General features: G+C 35.4%; 1 protein-coding gene across 4 annotated transcripts in view; it reads left to right on the top strand.

Moving 5' to 3' along the window:
- The window catches only part of S6KL (ribosomal protein S6 kinase like), a 598861-nt gene that overhangs the window by 233897 nt on the left and 347649 nt on the right, over positions 1–17315 (top strand). For all 4 annotated transcript variants that reach the window (XM_089097759.1, XM_089097757.1, XM_089097758.1 and 1 more), the window contains exon 8: positions 8997–9155. In XM_089097759.1, coding sequence (XP_088953885.1) covers positions 8997–9155 — 159 coding nt within the window. The remainder of the gene's footprint in view (positions 1–8996; positions 9156–17315) is intronic.

Below are 17315 nucleotides of genomic sequence, written 5' to 3'. Positions count from 1 at the left end.
CCCAAAAAGTGAAGTTAGGTTAATCCTAATGAAAAATAACAAAAGTCCAGTGCATTCTGTCTAAGTGCAATGCATTGCATCATCCATCACTTGTTTTTGTAGCTATGAAACCGGTTTTCTGAGATGTAACCTAAGCGTAATTCTTGAATGTGTTTCCAAAAACCGACAAACACCCAATGTATATTTATTTCTTTATTTTTATTTTTTTTGTTTTTTTCAGATCAGGGCATTTCGTATAGCAGGATTTATCGTAAAAACTTTGAAAGGGGCTCATTCGATAGGAAATTGAAAGGGCTAGTGCACTTTTTAACAGTTAAAAATGGTTAGAGGGCAACCAGCCCCCCACGTCCATCATTTCCCCAAGCAAATCCAATCAAAATTTTTAGATAGCCATTTTTACAGAGTAGTTGAATGGCCGGTAATTATGTACACTCACCTTACAGCCCTCAAGGCAAGGGTTGTAAGTTGTACCCTGGGGGCATATAAGGTTTTTTATGGAAAGAGTGGTCGTATAAAAATCGAAGGAGGCTAATTGGATTGGTAATCAGAGGTTCTAGTGCCCTTTTTAAGAGTAAAAGTAATTCGAGGTCAGCTACCCCCCCCCACGTTAGATTTTCCCAAAACCTATCTGGTATAAATTTTGAGATAGTAATTTGTTAAAAAAAATAGTCCAAAGATCATAGGAAGCGCAATTAAGCTGCCTAAATAAAGAGCGATGTGGGCACAATCTATTGTGATTATCATTATGATTATTATTATTTTTTTAGACCAGAACACTCCGTATAGAAGGAATTGTCGCAGAAACTTCGAAAGGGCTCATTCGATTGAAAATTTCAAGTTCTTTTGCCCTCTATAATAGTCAATATTGATTGGAGGGCAATCAGTCCCCCTCCAGTCCCATCATTTCCCCAAATGCATCCAATCAATATTTTGAGATAGCCATTTTGATCTGGATAGATCAAAGGCTTAGTAGTTATGTCTTTGAAGATGTTCAAACACAGATCATATAATTATCCAGTAAGCTTATCGCAGATCATTTCTGGTCTTCGTTCTCGGTGCGAACAAAAAGCTCCTCCCACTTCTTCGTGCAGTTATTAATAGCGGGTTTCCACTTGTTTCCGATTGTTTCGCGTAAAGTGCATTATTCGTAATAGCGGATTTCCACTTGTTTCCGATTGTTTCGCGTCTGACTTGTCTACCCGTGAAAAGATCTGACGCCGCTTATGTTTCTACGTTCTCTGGAGCACTCGCACCCCGGTCCGGGTTTTTATAATGGATGAGATAGGGAATGATCATACTAGATTATTATATGAACTGTGTGTTCAAATCACCAAAAGGCAATACATATACTGCTAATACTACCACTACAGTTACTGTTACTAATAACGCTAAGGGTATTTAGGTGAAACTTTTAGGGAATATTTAGGGGGAGTTTCAATTAAACGATAAAACGATATAAATGCGGGTTTTTAGAACGGCATATAAGCAACATTATAAGCAGCGCCGCTCTATAATAGCTAGAAATATCATTAAAAATTTTAAAGGAGCTAATTCGATTCAAAATTAAAAGTTCTAGTGCCCTGTTTAAGAGCAAAAAGAGATCTAAGGGCAAGCAGCCCTTCTTTCAAGCCCATTCCTTTTCCAAACACATCCAATGTAAATTTTTAGACAGCCATTCTGTTCAGCATTGTAGAACGGTCCAGTTGCTGTCACTAGGGATATTGTGTAAATTAACCCCCCATTGTTATGAAATTGGCCATTATGCTTTATAACTAAATGTTGCTTTAAAAATGAATCAAAAGAAAATATGTGTATAGTTGCTAATAAGAAACCTTTAGCAATACACTCAGAACTACTGGGGTATTAATTTGAAACTTTCGGGCTGCTACTGTTACTTTTTCTGCCTTCTCAATACCAGAACATAATTTGAACTCTACTGAAAACAAATACATTTAAAATGTTTTCATTTTTTAACTTCAATAAATGAAAAATTATTAAAACTTTAAGGAATACATATCAGTATATTTACTAGGTATATTAAACTGACAATCCACGGTCATTTTTTTTCATTAAAGCGCAAATTATGTTCTTATCTTGAGTAGGCATGATGGTTGTCAGCCCTACTCATGTTAATTTTGGGAATGTTTAGGGGGAGTTTCAATTAAACGATAAAACTATATAAATGCGGGTTTTCAAAACGGCATATAAGCAACATTATAAGCAGCGCCGCTCTATAATAGCTAGAAATATCATTGAAACTTTTAAAGTAGCTAATTCGATTCAAAATTAAAAGTTCAAGTGCCCTGTTTAAGAGTAAAAAGAGATCAAAGGGAAAGCAGCCCTTCTCCCAAGCCCATTCATTTTCCAAACACATCCAAAATAAAAAATTTTAGACAGCCATTGTGTTCAGCATAGTAGAACGGTCCAGTTACTGTCACTAGGGATATTGTGTAAATTAACCACCATTGTTATGAAATTGGCCATTATGCTTTATAACTAAATGTTGCTTTAAAAATAAATCAGAAGAAACTATGTGTATAGTTGCTAATAAGAAACCTTTAGCAATACACTCAGAACTACTGGGGTATTAATTTGAAACTTTCGGGGCTGCTACTGTTACTTTTTCTGCCTTCTCAATAGCAGAACATAATTTGCACTCTACTGAAAACAAATACATTTAAAATGTTTTCATTTTTTTACTTCAATAAATGAAAAATTATTAAAACTTCAAGGAATACATATCAGTATATATACTAGGTATATTAAACTGACAATCCACGGTCATTTTTTTTTTCATTAAAGCGCAAATCGTGTTCTTATCTTGAGTAGGCATGATGGTTGTCAGCCCTACTCAGGTTAGTTTTTGCTCTCTTTGAGTTTGAATCGGTCATTTATTATAATTTCTGTTCGTTTTGAGTTTCATTTATTAGTAGTGTAGGCTTTTAAGGTCCGCCCGCAGCGCTATCCCTTTGGATCACAGTCCCGACACTTTTTTGAAACTTCTTCAAGACGCATATGCTTGTTACGTCATAGGAACTGTTTTCCAAGAGATATAGTTGTTAATTACGTATAGGGAATGGTTTCTAAAAGATGCAGGTTTTTGTTACTTAAAAACCTACGAGGGCTAGGAAAGAACCTTCAGGGCCCGTCAAGTAATTACATGGTTCTTACATAACCCAATATTTTTGGGTTTCACCACACAAGGTCATTTCGCATCAGCAAATAATGAAATTATCTGCCATTTTCTATGAGGACAACCGTCACAGAGTCTAGACATAATTGATTTTCCTAGGAACAAAGGCTTGTTAGTAAACATAAAGTATCCCGCTTTTTCTAGGAAAAAGAAGCGTCACGTGATCTGCTATTTTTTTATGTTATTCTGCTATTAATTCCCTTTGCCCCTGGGGGGGGGGGGTATAAAAATGGGTATTGAACGAAATCCCCCATCATTCCTGTATTAGATCTGGAATGTGATACAACTCAATTTTCTACAATGGATATGTCTTAAAGATACCAACAGGTAAACCTTTATCTATATACCCCCCTTACCCCACCCAAAAAAGGTGCGCCATACTCAAAATTGAGCTACTATAAATCTCTATGTCGGATTAACAGCTAAAACCCCAACCCCCCTCACTCACAAATTACTTTTAATCGCCAATACATTTATCTCTTTTTTATCATGAAATTCGCGTCTCCCCATTAAACTGCTTTCAAGAATATTCTAGCTGGTTGGTAAAAAAGACATAAACAGGTATGCCGGGTTAAACCTTCCATCATGTAAAGGCTTCTTTTCCAGTGAACACCCGGTCTTGCGTTAATTGCATAGTGGGAGCATTCGTACCAGCTACTAAATTTGAACACTATGATATTACAAGTGAATCGCAATTTAGAAAGGTTTTTCCAATCAGACTAGAGACTTATCGTTAATCATAATCTTCGACTCGTGGGAGAAGCCACCTAATTCTGACTACTTCCATTTTAAGTATTTAACATAAGCTATTACTCCTTAGTTAATGATAGACAGCGCAATCGCGCTGCCTAAGTAAAGAACGATGTTGGCACAATGTATTATTTTTTTTCCTTAAACCAGGGCACTTAGTATCAAAGGAGTTGTCGTAGAAACTTTGGAATGGGCTCATTCGATTGAAAACTGGAATGGCTAGTGCCCTTTGTAATAGTAGAAAGTAATTGGAAGGCAACTAACACCCAATCCACGCCCACCATATCCCTTAACGCATCCAATCATAATTTTGAGATAGCCAATTTGTTCAACGTAGTTGATTTCCAGATAGAAATTATGTTTTTGAGGAGGACACTTCCCCCAGATCCCTCTGGGTAAGGGTTGTAAGTTATTCCCTTACAACCCTGTGGGGAATATAAGGTTTTTTATAGAAAGCTTTGTCGTAGAAAATTCAAAAAGTGCTCATTCAATAGGAAATTTAAATGGCTAGTGCCCTTTTTAATAGTCGAAAGTGATTGGAGGGCAACTAAACCCCCTCTCATGCCCACCCTTTCCCCAAACAAATGTAATCAAAATTTTTAGATAGCCGGTTGTAAGTTATACCCTGAGGGCATATAAGGTTTTTATAGAAAGCATCGTCTTAAAACTTCAAAAGAGCTCATTCAATATGCTGGCTGATTTCTTTGGCGAGTATGCAGTAGCAATGGGCACCAACTCCCCCTCAATACGTTTTTAAGACTCTTTAGAGAATTATGATACCTGAAACGAAAAGAGAGAGACAACTTACCCACATTTATGTGCTAATTTCTGATCATTGAGTTTATAGCTCGTGGTGGTGGCTCAATGGGTCTGAAGAGTCACTTTGGGGGTCCGTGCATAGAATTACTTTTGGTCATTGAAACCTTTAGTTTGTACTGTGGTCTCAATACAGCCGAAGGGTCACATTGCCCACTGAAAAAACTTTCAGACTAATATAAATTCTTGAACAGGATGAAATCAAAAGGGTTTCAATGAGCTAATAAGCTCTTAATATTTTCTAGGTTCACATAACGGCACTATAAAGTACGACATGGGCCTACATTGAGAACGTATGGTCGCCGCCTTCGGAATTCTGTGACAGTCTCTGTACGAGCCTCGTGGAAAGTGAACTTGAGGGGGGTTAAGTGCGGGGGTATTTCCGGTTAATGTAGCTCCCTCCATGTTTGATAAGGATATATATTTATAGCCTATCTAGGGCATGATAAGGAGTACGAATAGGTAGACTATGAGATAGCAGATTGTAGGGTGAGAAGTTATATTTCCGTCTCTTCGCAGGACGACCTCTGGGGCGAGAACAGTGTACTCGTCCATCGAAGGCTATCTTCGGGAGACGAGTGCTAGCCATGCGTTGGAAATGTCCAAGCCATTTGAGTTGTTGTAGTTTTATTTTTTCCAGTATTGTGAATTTGACTTTCAGATTATTTAAAAGCTTGGAGTTGGAGATTCTGTCGTTGTAGGTGATACCAGCGATGCGTCATAGAGATTTGGTTTCAAAGGCAGCTAGGCGACATTCATCGTCTGTTTTAAGTGTCCAGGATTCACAGGCATAGATGACGATCGAAATAATGAGGGAGTAGAAGAGTCTCGTTTTCAGAATTGTTGTTAAGTTCTTATTCCTCCAGATGGGCATCAGAGCTTTAAAACTGAAGTTCGCAAGTGTCAGGTGTCTCTTGATGTCTTTGAGTTGGTTGTTATCAGAAGTAAGTAAGCTCCCAATGTAGGTGAAGTCTTCCAGCCACTCAATGGTATCTCCACCAAGCTGAAGGTTGAGATTTACCTGTGAATCGAGCTTGCGTGAGCAGCGCATGGCTTTCATTTTTGAGGTGTTGATGGCCATCCCAAAGAGGTTGGTAGACTAGTGAACGCTGTTAGCCTGGGATTGTAGATCTTGATGGGACTCGGCTATTAGTTCTATGTCATCGGCATATGCTGGTTTGTCTATCACCACTCCTCCGACAAGGGCGCCGGGTGGGTTGTCTGTGCGTGAAAAGGCTGCAGATAGGAAGAGATTGAACAGCACTGGTGATATTAGGCAACCTTGAAGCACTCTGGTAGAGGTTTTGAAGCTCTCGGTAAGTCCTTCTTCAGTCATGACGCGGCTTCTGAACTTCTTATACATGTCTTTGATCAGTGAGATCAGGTCGGGTGGGATGCCAAAGTGAAGAAGGATGTGCCATAGACCTTCTCTCCATATGAGATTGAAAGCGTGTTTAAAGTCTATGAAAAGGTGGTAGATGCTGCGGCCAAGTGTGCTATACTTTTTCATGATCTGCCGGACAGTGAATATCTGATCAATTGTTGATCTATTAGGTCGGAACCCGGCTTGGTATTCCGGAATGACCATTGAGGGAATGGCTCGTATACGCCCGAGCATGACTGTTGTGAGGATTATTATGACGTGGCTGGTAAGACTTATTGGGCGGTAGTTGTCGCAGACGGCTTTAGAGCCTTTCTTATGCAGGGGGACTATCGTGGCCTCGCACCAGGGTGAGAGTTAGTGACCTTTTTCCCAAGTAGCTGTTGCAATTTTTTTGTTAAAGTTCAAGGAGTGGTTCGCAGTTTACTTTCAGTAGTTCAGGCTGGATTCCATCGGAGCCGGCAGCTTTGTTTGTTCTCAAATCTCTGATAGCTGCTTCTATTTAAGAGCGAAGAGGGGGAGGACTTGGGTCTGAAGAGATTACGGGGAAGCTGTCGAGAATTGTTTGGTCTGGGTGGATGGCCAAATTCAGTTTATTTTTAAAATGGTATTTCCATCGAAAGCGGATTCCGTCTGTGGATTGTATTTGGTTTCCATGTTCTACGAGAAGGGAACACGCTTTGATGTCCTTCTTATTGGCCAATTCCCGCACTCTTGTATTCATGAAGTGGGGGTCTCCTTTCTTGAAGGCCGATTCACATTGATCGCACTTTTCTTTAATAAAAGCGCGATGAGCACGTCTGATGGATTTCTCTACAACCCGTTTGAATTGCTTGTATTGGTCTCTACTTTCTTTATCTTGCTTGTTCGTGAGTTGGCGCTTTTCGTCGAAGAGGGAGATAATTTCGTCAGTTACCCAATGTTTCTGATTGTTTTTTTGGGTACCCAGTGTGGAATGAGTGACAAATATCATATATGATATTTGTGCTGCTAGTCACCAGGTTGTCTATATCTTCCTTAGACAGGATAGGTGGAGAGCTCGACATGAGCTCTGAAATTTTTTCGAATAGAGTGGTGATGTAGGACATGAGTGTGTTCTCGTCTTTTAGGAGATCTACTCGAAATTTGCGGATATTCTTAGACAACTTTGGTGCTTTTTTAAGTCTGGTTTTGAACCTAGACATGACAAGCGAGTGGTCGCTGTCAAAGTTGCCACCAGCTAGCGTGACCGAGTTTAGGATGGACGTTTTCCAACGTCTAGACACGAGGATGTAGTCTATTAAGTTTTTAGTTTTTTCATCCGGTGTGGTCCAGGATGTCTTACGGCAAGGTCTGTGCTTGAACAGTATGTTTGCAATGACTAAATCGCTGTCTCTGCAGAATTCGATAAGGCGTTCTCCTCTTCTGTTCATTTTTCCATGTTCAAATTTGCCCATTTCTTCTTCGTGTCCTGTGTGGTTGTTTCCAACGATGGCGTTGAAGATGGATTTTATTTTGGATGGCCTGTTTGTGCAAACACAGTTTGTATTCATTCAGTAATCTGATTCATTCAGCTGTTGATTATTACTGCAAATACTCGCTTAATGTCTATCCTCATGGAACGTATTTGGGCAACTCCTTTTGACAGATAGTGAACCAGGGCTCGACATCGGCTGTTCTGTACGACATCGGCTGGTGGGACGGCGATCTAAATTCTTCAAAAAAAGAAAAAAAATCCTCTAGAAAAAATGATACCGTTCCTGCAGGTGCTATTTTAGAGAAACGATCAAGGTAATTCCTTTGACAAACCCAAGCCATGTATACTTGCTGCAGTTTCTTCCGATGATTATTGAATTAAAATTAACTTGGTGGAAGTGATGAAAGACTTGAGAGCCATGGCTAATTGAAGTAAACCCTAGACAGATAGTCTCAGTGAGAGGCAAAGCTGGTATAACCCCTTTTCAGAATTTTATACAAAATGATGTCGTTTCATTTGCTGATCGATAGTCTATCATCCATCCTAAGGCAGAACTAAGGTAGATAGGCATGTAGTAAGGGTAATTAAAGTGAGCTTTGCCTACTGTGAAAGCCCACTGGAATTGCAATGGGGATGACTGATATTTTGGGGTTGACTCATGACAGACAATGTCCACTGTTTGTCACACGGTTGGTTTTTTTTTTATCTTTGGGATGCATCAGAGGCACCAAACCTAGAATATGAGATAGTTGCACTTATTTTCCATCTTAAGGGTTCAAGTTTCATTCCTACTCAGAACAATTAGACTATTGAAGGGAATAGCGACACTTCCAAATTTTTGATGGTCCCTCGAAAGTAGCGATAGCGAGATCTAGTCCGTGTTTCATTAGCGATATGACATTTGCCAGTAGGGCCGAGGCTCACAATGTTGATGAATTGGTCGAATGTCATTGCGGTTTATTTGAATTTACTCCAACTGTTTTTGATGATTTCTTCAGTTTTATATTTTCTTGTAAAAATACACTAAAATGTAATTGTTTTTGAAAAAAAACAAACCAAAGCTTACGGCTCGAAATATTTTGTTCTTTTTACTGCTTCAAAATTCTACGAAGCAGAACTAATTAGATGGAATGTAACTTTTTGTTCTTTACAACCGTATGGTTTAAAATTTCACACAAGAGAACCGACCAACTTTAGGAAAATGGGGCTATTTATTTCTCTGGGAATTAATGTTCCTTATGCGACTATGTTATATGTTTACGACTACACATCACAGATCTAAATAAATAAAACTAACGTACACTTTTTTTTTTACAGAATTACAGAAAAGTAATCTCTGTTGTACTCTGCATGAATGTGTTCAAAATATATTTCGAAAAATATGTATTCTGCCCTTTTAGATTTTTTACACAATGCTGGAGTCATATATCGCGATCTCAAACTTGAAAATATCGTTTTAAAACAAGATGGTTCTGCAAAAATAGTGGACTTTGGACTTTCAAAATGGCTGAAGCTAGGTGACCGAACCAACACAATATGTGGGACTCTTTTTTACATGGGTAAGTAATGTTGTTTGTTTTCTTGACCTTTGTCGATTACTTTCACTGGTATGAATAGCACGGGTGTATTTAACATATTTTTCTAGAAAGGGATATATATTTCTAGGAAGGGTTGGTTCATTGAAGAGTGCAAACAGATATAACGCAAGAAATTAATTTTCACAAAGGTTCCATGGCTTTTTACAGTAAAGAGTATGAAAAAGGGGAGGGGCTAGACGTTTCAAGTCATTTAATCAATACCTCAGGAGCCCCAAAGAAAATAAATTAAGAAAAACTGACAGAATTGAAAAAAAAAATACGGGAATGTCCATCAACCAAGCACTAAAAATGTTCCGATGGATACTAGAAACATCCATTCCAAGAAAACAAGTTAAATTAAGACCAAAGTTTTTTTTTCCAAATCTTTAAGGTTGAGCTGATTCAGGCCATGAAGACGAAGTTGATCTTATTCAACATGGGAAATTATAAATTGCTGCTGTGTTAAAAAAGGAAATTCAGCTTGCTTCTCCCTCCTTAGAAAAAACTGAAGGCTTACTTAATTAATACGCTGCTTAGATGGGAAAAATATACATCGTACTAGTGGGTATTGCGAGTTCAGTGTAATATCTTTCTCATTTTCAGCGTAGTAGCGCTGAATTAGAAAAGAACGATGTATCATTTTCTCGACTTCGCTATAATAGAACAAATAACCGGAGAAACTTCGCATGTGGCTCATTCGATCATTCGATCGTAGATTACAAGTTCTAGTGCCCTTGTCAAGGGACAAAACTGTCCTGAATGCAACCGGCTCTGTCAGTGCACTAACTGCTCTGAAGTGTCTATGTAGCCACAGACAACATAAGATCAAAAGTTTCAAGATGGCTATTTTAATAAAATTATAATTTAGAGGTTGTTTCCTTGTTGGTAGCATATTACACGTAGTCCCATGGGCGATGGACGTTCTGTGCCCTTTGGAATTTATGACACTAGTAGAAGTGACCCTATAACTCGTGACAGCACACCATATATGGGCATAGCCTCACTAGGGAGAACACGTGGTTAATGGGGTCAATGACCTAAATTTCCAAAGGTGTCGATGTTGTTATTGTTGTTGTAAGTGCACGCTCTCAGCGAATGTCAAGGTCGATGTTGTTGTTGTTGTTTTGAGCAAGCTCCCAGCGAATGTCAAGGGAGAACACGTGGTTAATCAAAGTGGGATACCTGTGCTGACAGACATTAATCAAATTGTTTCCGGGCAAGGTTAATTAATGTCTGACAGATGACGTCAAGTTAATTAATGTCTTTGATGTATTTCCAAAGAGAATGTTTCCGAGGCAAAGTTTAGATCACACATGACAGATGATGTCATGATTGATTGATTGACATGAAAGGGGAATTAATTTTTTGTTTCTAAGGAGAATTGATTTGACACGAAAGGGACTTAATTTGTTGTTTCTAAAGAGAACTGTCTCCAAGCGAATGTTTAGATCTTAGCGATGAAGAGATTGATTCATGAAAGGGTTTCCAAATAATTTGAAATGTATCAGCGCAGGGATGCCAAACAAAAGGAACACGCTGAAATTACGTTTAGGGATTATTTGGGCGAAACCGTTTTAGACATTTTATTGAATTATTTCGGCGAAACAGTTAGAGACATTTTAAAAGATGATTTAAAAGATGATTTTAGAAGAGGATTTGAGGGTGAAACTCTGTGGTCGTTATAATACACAAGTTTCATTTGAACAGTGTTGTGAGGTCCTCTACCCCAACCCCAAAGGGTTCCAATCCCCCTAGCCCAACCCCGAAGGAAGCCCCCGGTGCTCAAAGGTCCCCCAAGCTCCCAAAGGGCCCCCGGACCCCCAAAGGCCCTCCACCGGACCCCAAAGGCCCCCCAGTCCCCGGTGATCAAAGGTCCCCCAAGCTCCCAAAGGGCCCCCGGACCCCCAAAGGTCCCCCAGGCTCCCAAAGGTCCCCCAGGCTCCCAAAGGGCCCCCGGACCCCCAAAGGGTGATCAGCCCAACCCCGAAGGAAGCCCCCGGTGATCAAAGGTCCCCCAAGCTCCCAAAGGGCCCCCGGACCCCCAAAGGCCCTCCACCGGTCCCCAAAGGTCCCCCAGGCTCCCAAAGGTCCCCCAGGCTCCCAAAGGGTCCCCGGGCCCCCAAAGGCCCATCGGGCTCCCAAAAGACCCCCGGGCTCCCAAAAGGCCCTCTGGACCCCCAAAGGCCCTCAGCCGGTCCCCAAAGGTCCACCGGGCTCCCAAAGAACCAATCGGCCCTCAAGTGCCCCCCAGACCCCCAAAGGCCCTCCCCGGGCCCCCAAAGGCCCACTGAGCTCCCAAAAGACCACCGGGCTCCCAAAGGGCCCCCCGGACCCCCAAAGGCCCTCACCCGGTCCCCAAAGGACCACCCGGCCCGAAAGGGCCCCCCCCAGCCCCCCAAAGGACCCCCACCACCCCCAAGGCCCCGGGGCGCCCCATTTTTAATACTTTTTATGGCTTTATTATATCTTTTCAGAACAAGTTATTTTCTTAATGTCCATGCTAAACCCATTTTACAAGTTGAAGTACCCATCCCTTTCACCCACAACTTCACTATACTGATTTTTGAATGCTCCAACACCAAGCAATACTTTTAAAAGCCATTTCAAAACAAGTTATTTTCCAAATATCCCTCCTAAACCCATTTTACAAATTGAAGCAACCATCCTTTACACCCAAAACTTTACTTTACATCTTTTTGAATGCTCAAATACCAAGAAATACTTTTCAAAAGGCATTTCAGAACATGTTCTTTTCTTAATGTCCATCCTAAACCCATTTTACAAGTTGAAGTTCCCATCTTTTTTACCCACAACTTTACTTTACAGCTTTTTGAATGCCCAACACCAAGCAATACTTTTCAAAAGCCATTTCAGAACACGTTCTTTTCATAATGTCCATCCTAAACCCATTTTACAAGTTGAAGTACCCATCATTTTCACCCACAGCTTAGTCAGAGGCATGATTTTGAAGTTTTACCTTAGCTTAGAATTTTAGTTTGGTTTAGTTTTAGTTAAAAGTTTAGAGTGTTTTTTTAGCTCAGACTCTTAGCTTGGAGTTTTTGTTAGAGTTCTAGTTTAGTTTAGTTTTAGTTAAGAGTTTAGAGTTTTTAGCTTAGAGTCTTAGCTTAAAGTTTTAGTTTGGTTTAGTTTTAGTTAAAAGTTTAGAGTTCTTGTCTTAGCTTAGAGTCTTTGTGTGGTTTATTTCTAGTTAGTATCTATTAGTTTTTTTTTATATGAGAGTAATAGCTCTGAGTTTTTGCTAGAGTTATAGTTTAGTTTAGTTTTATTTATGATTTCATGGTTTTTAGCCTGTATTCGTAGCTTAGTGTTTCATTCAGAATTCTAGTTTAGTTTAGTTTAATTACAGTTCGTAATGTAGAGTTTTAGCTTAGAGTCATAGATTATAATTTTACCTAAAGTTGTATTTTGGATTAGATTTATTTTTTGGTTACAAGTCTTATCATGGTGTCACCGCCTAAAGTCATTTTAGAAGTAGAAGCTTTGTTTAATTTTATTTATGAATATGTTATCTGACCTTTGAGTTTCAGATAGGGTGATTTATTATTTTACTAATAGTTAAGAGTTTAGAGTTTTTAGCTTAGAGTCTTAGCTTAGAGTTTTAGTTTTGTTTAGTTTTAGTTAAAAGTTTAGAATTTTTTTTTATATTAAATTCTTAGCTTATATTTTTTTTTAGAGTTCTAGTTTAGTTTAGTTTTATTCAATATTATAGATATTTTATATTATATTATTATATTGGAGTTTTATTCAGAATTCTAGTTTAGTCTAGATTAGTTACAGTTCAGAATTTAGAGTTTTAGCTTAGAGTCATAGCTTATAATTTTACTTAAAGTTGTAGTTTGGTTAAGTTTTAGTTAAGAGTCTCGAGTTTTAGCTTAGAGTCTTAACTCAGAGTTGTTGTTAGAGTTCTAGTTTAGTTTAGTTTTAGTTAAGAGTTTTAACTTAGAGTCTTAGCTTAGAGTTTTAGTTAGAGTTGAAGTTTAGTTTATTTATAGTTAAGAATTTAGAGTTTTATCTTAGAGTCATAGCTTAGAGTTTTACTTTAAGTTTTAGTTTGGCTTAGTTTTAGTTAAGAGTTTCGTGTTTTAGCTTAGAGTCTTAGCTTAGAGTTTTTTGTTAGAGTTCTAGTTTAGTTTAATTTTAGTTAAGAGTTTGATGTTTTACCTTTGAGTTTCAGTTAGAGTTCTAGTTTAGTTTAGTTTTAGCTATGAGTTTGGTGTTTTACCTTAGAGTCTTAGCTCAGAGTTCTAGTTTAGTTTATTTTTACTTAAGAATTTAGAGTTTTATCTTAGAGTGTCAGCTTAGAGTTTTTGCTAGAATTCTACTTTATTTTAGTCTTAGTTGAGAGTTCAGTGTTTTTAGATTAGAATCATATCTTAGATTTTATGTTGAATTTAAATTATAGTTTATTTTAATTTTAGAGTTTTATATTATATTCTTAGCTTATAGTTTTTGTCAGAGTTGAAGTTTAGTTTAGTTTTGTTTAAGAGTTTAGAGGGTTTTTTTGTTAGAGTTCTAGTTTAGTTTAATTTTAGTTAAGAGTTTGATTTTTTACCTTTGAGTTTCAGTTAGAGTTCTATTTTATTTTAGTTTTAGCTAATATTTAATATTTTAACATAGAGTCTTATCTTAGAGATTTAGTTATAGTTCTAGTTTAGTTTAGTTTTTGTTAAAGTTAAAAATTTATAGTTCTAGCTTAGAGTTTTACTTAAAGTTATATTTTTGTTTATTTCTATTTAAGAGTTTAGATTTTTGAGCTTAGAGTTTTTGTTTTAGTTTTTTTTAGTTTTCTTTTAGAGTTTTGTATCATGGTATTAGTTTAGAGTTTTTGTTAGAGTTGACGTTTAATTTAATTTTATTTAAGTATTTGTGTTTTTAAATTTTATTTTAAGTTATAGCTATAGTCTAGTTTTTTATTAGTTTAGAGTTTATATTTTTTTAGAATTGAGTATTATCTTAGAGTTTTAGCTATAGTTCTAGTTTAGTTTAGTTTTAGTTAAGAGTCTAGAGTATTATATTAGAGTATTAGCTTAGAGTTTTTGTTAGAGTTCTAGTTTATTTTAGTTTTGGGTTCTAGTTTAGTTTACATATAGTTAAGAGTTTGGAGTTTTACCTTAGAGACTTAGCATAGAGTTTTAGTTTAGTTTAGTTTTAGTTAAGAGTTTAGTTTTTTTCAGCTTAGAGTTTTTGTTAGAGTTCTAGTTTAGTTTAGTTTTAGTTAAGAGTTTGGTGTTTTACCTTAGAGTCTTAGTTTAGAGTTTTAGTTAGAGTTCTAGTTTAGTTTTAGTTAAGAGTTTAGAGTTTTTAGCTTAGAGGCTTAGCTTAGAGTTTTTTTTAGAGTTCTAGTTTATATTAGTTTTAATTAAGAGTTTAGAGTTTTTAGCTTAGAGTATGAGATTGGAATTTTTGTTGAAGTTCTAATTTAGTTTAGTTTTAGTTAATAGTTTAGAGGTTTAGATTAGAGTCTTAGCATATAAGTTGTGTTAGAGTTGAAGTTTAGTTTAGTAGTAGTTAGTATTTTATAGTTTTATATTAGAGTCTTAGCTTAGAGTTTTTGTTAGAGTTTTAGTTTAGTTTAGATATAGTTAAGAGTTTGGAGTTTTACATTAGAGACTTATCTTAGATTTTTAGTTTAGTTTAATTTTAGTTTAGAGTTTTGAGTTTTTTTCTTAGAGTCTTAGCTTAGAGTTTATGTTAGACTTTTACTTTATTTCAGTCTTAGCTTAGAGTTCGGTGTTTTAAATTTTAGTAATAGCTTATACATTTATTTAGAGTTCTATTTTATGATATTTTATTTTTTTTTTTTATAATTTTTTACTATATTATTATATTGTATTTTTTTTTATATTTCTATTTTATTATATTTTTATTTAATAGTTTATATTTTTTAGCTTAGAGTCTTAACATAGTATTTGTCGAAGTTCTAGTTTAGTTTAGTAATAGTTACGATTTTAGAGTTTTAGCTTAGAGCCTTATCTTAAAGTTTTTGTTAAAGTTTAAGTTTAGTTTAGTAATAGTTAAGAGCTTAGAGTTTTAGTTTAGAGTGTTAGCTTAGAGTTTTTTTTAAAGTTGTAGTTTATTTTAGTAAACTTTGGGAGTATAGTGTTTTAGATTAGAGTCTTATCTTAGAGTTACTATTTAGTTTAGTTTTAGTTAATATTTGATAGATTTTTAGAATATAGTAAGAGATAAGAGTTTATTTAAGAGTTATAGATTAGTTTATGTTTATTTATTAGTTTAGAGTTTTTATCTTAGATTATTATCTTATATTTCTAGTTTAGTTTAGTTTTAGTTAATAGTTTAGAGTTTTACCATAGAGTCTTATCTTAGGGTTTTTTTAGAGTTCAAGTTTAGTTTAGTTTTAGTTAAGAGTTTAGAGTTTTTAGCTCAGAGTTTTAGTTTAGGGTTTTTTGTTGCAGTTATTGATTAGTTTAAAGTTTTAGTTTATACTCGGATTTTTATGTGGATTTCTAGTTTAGTTTAGTTTTATTTAAGATTTTATAGTTTTATATTAGAGTCTTAGCTTAGAGTTTTTGTTAGAGTTTTAGTTTAGTCTAGTTTTTTTTAAGAGTTTAGAGTTTTATCTTAGAGTCTTGGCTTAGATTTTTTTTCAGAGTCCTAGTTAAGTTTAGTTATAGTTAAGAGTTTGGAGTTTTACCTTAGAGACTTAGCTTAGAGTTTTAGTTAAGTTTATTTTACTTAAGAGTATAGAATTTTAGCTTCGAGTCTCAGCTTAGAGCTTTTGTTAGAGTTTTAGTTTAGTTTAGTTTTAGTTAAGAGTTTAGTGTTTTTAGCTTAAAGTCTTAGTTTACAGTTTTTGTTGAAGTTCTAATTTAGTTTAGTTTTAGTTTAGAGTTTTAGCTTAGACTTAGAGTTTTAATTAGAGTTCTAGTTTAGTTTAGTTTTAGTTAAGAGTTTAGAGTTTTTAGCTTAGAGTATTAGCTTAGTTTTATTTAGAGTTCCATTTTAATTTAGTTTTAGTTAAGAGTTTAGAGTTTTACCATAGAGTTTTAGCTTAGAGTTTTAGTTAGAGTTAAAGTTTAGTTACAGTTAAGAATTTAGATTTTTAGCTTAGAGTCTTAGCTTAGAGTTTTACTTAAATCTAGAGATTGGATAATATTTGTAGATGAGACTTTAGTTTTAGCTTGGTTGTATTTTAGAGTTTTTTTTATAATTGTTGTTTAGAATAGTTTCAATTAAGAGTTTCGTGTTTTATATTTGAGTCTTAGCTTATATAGCTTGTTACAGTTCCATTTTGGTTTAATTTTCTTTGATAATTTTATTTTTCACCTTTTAGTTTCATTTAGAGTTCTAGTTTAGTTTACCTTTAGTTAAGAGTTTAGTGTTTTACCTTAGAGTCTTAGCATAGAGTTTTAGTTAGAGTTCTAGTTTAGATTAGTTTGAGTTAATAGTTTAGAATTTTAGCTTTTAGCCTTAGCTTAGAGTTTTTGTTAGAGTTCCAGTTTAGTTTACTTTTATTTAATTGTTTTTTGTTTTAAATTTTATTTTAATTTATATTTATATTTTATTTTAGTTTTAGTTAATAGTTTAGTTTTTTTATCTTAGAGTCTTTTGCTTAGAGCTTATTTTGAATCTACAGTTTAGTTTAGTTTTAGTTAATAGTTTAGAGTTTTATATTATATTCTTAGATTATAGTTCTAGTTAGAGTTCAAGTTTAGATTATTTATATTTAAGATCTTAGAGTTTTATCTTAGAGTAGTAGCTTAGAGTTTTTGTTAGAGTTCTAGTTTAGTTTAATTAAGAGTTTAGAGTTTTATCATATAATATTAGTTTATAGTTTTTGTTGAAGTTTTAGTTTAGTTTAGTTTTAGTTAAGAGTTAAGAGTTTTTTAGCTTAGAGTCCAAGCTTAGAGTTTTTGTTAGAGTTCTAGTTTAGTTTACTTTTAGTTAAGAGTTTGATGTTTTACCTTAGAGTTTTAGCTTAGAGTTTTAGTTAGAGTTCTAGTTTAGTTTAGTTTTAGTTCAGATTTTATAATTTTATATTAGAGTAATGTCATAGATATGTGGTTTTAGTTATAGTTTAGCTCTTTATTAGATAAGATTTTAGATTTTTTATATTAGATTCTTATCTTGGATTTTTTGTTTTAGCTCGAGCTTATTTTA

The sequence above is a fragment of the Artemia sp. Qi Xiang Cuo genome, chromosome 12 (assembly GCF_049724085.1).
Source record: "Artemia sp. Qi Xiang Cuo chromosome 12, ASM4972408v1, whole genome shotgun sequence".
NCBI lineage: Eukaryota > Metazoa > Arthropoda > Branchiopoda > Anostraca > Artemiidae > Artemia > Artemia sp. Qi Xiang Cuo.
This window is presented reverse-complemented; position numbering and strand designations above follow the sequence as displayed.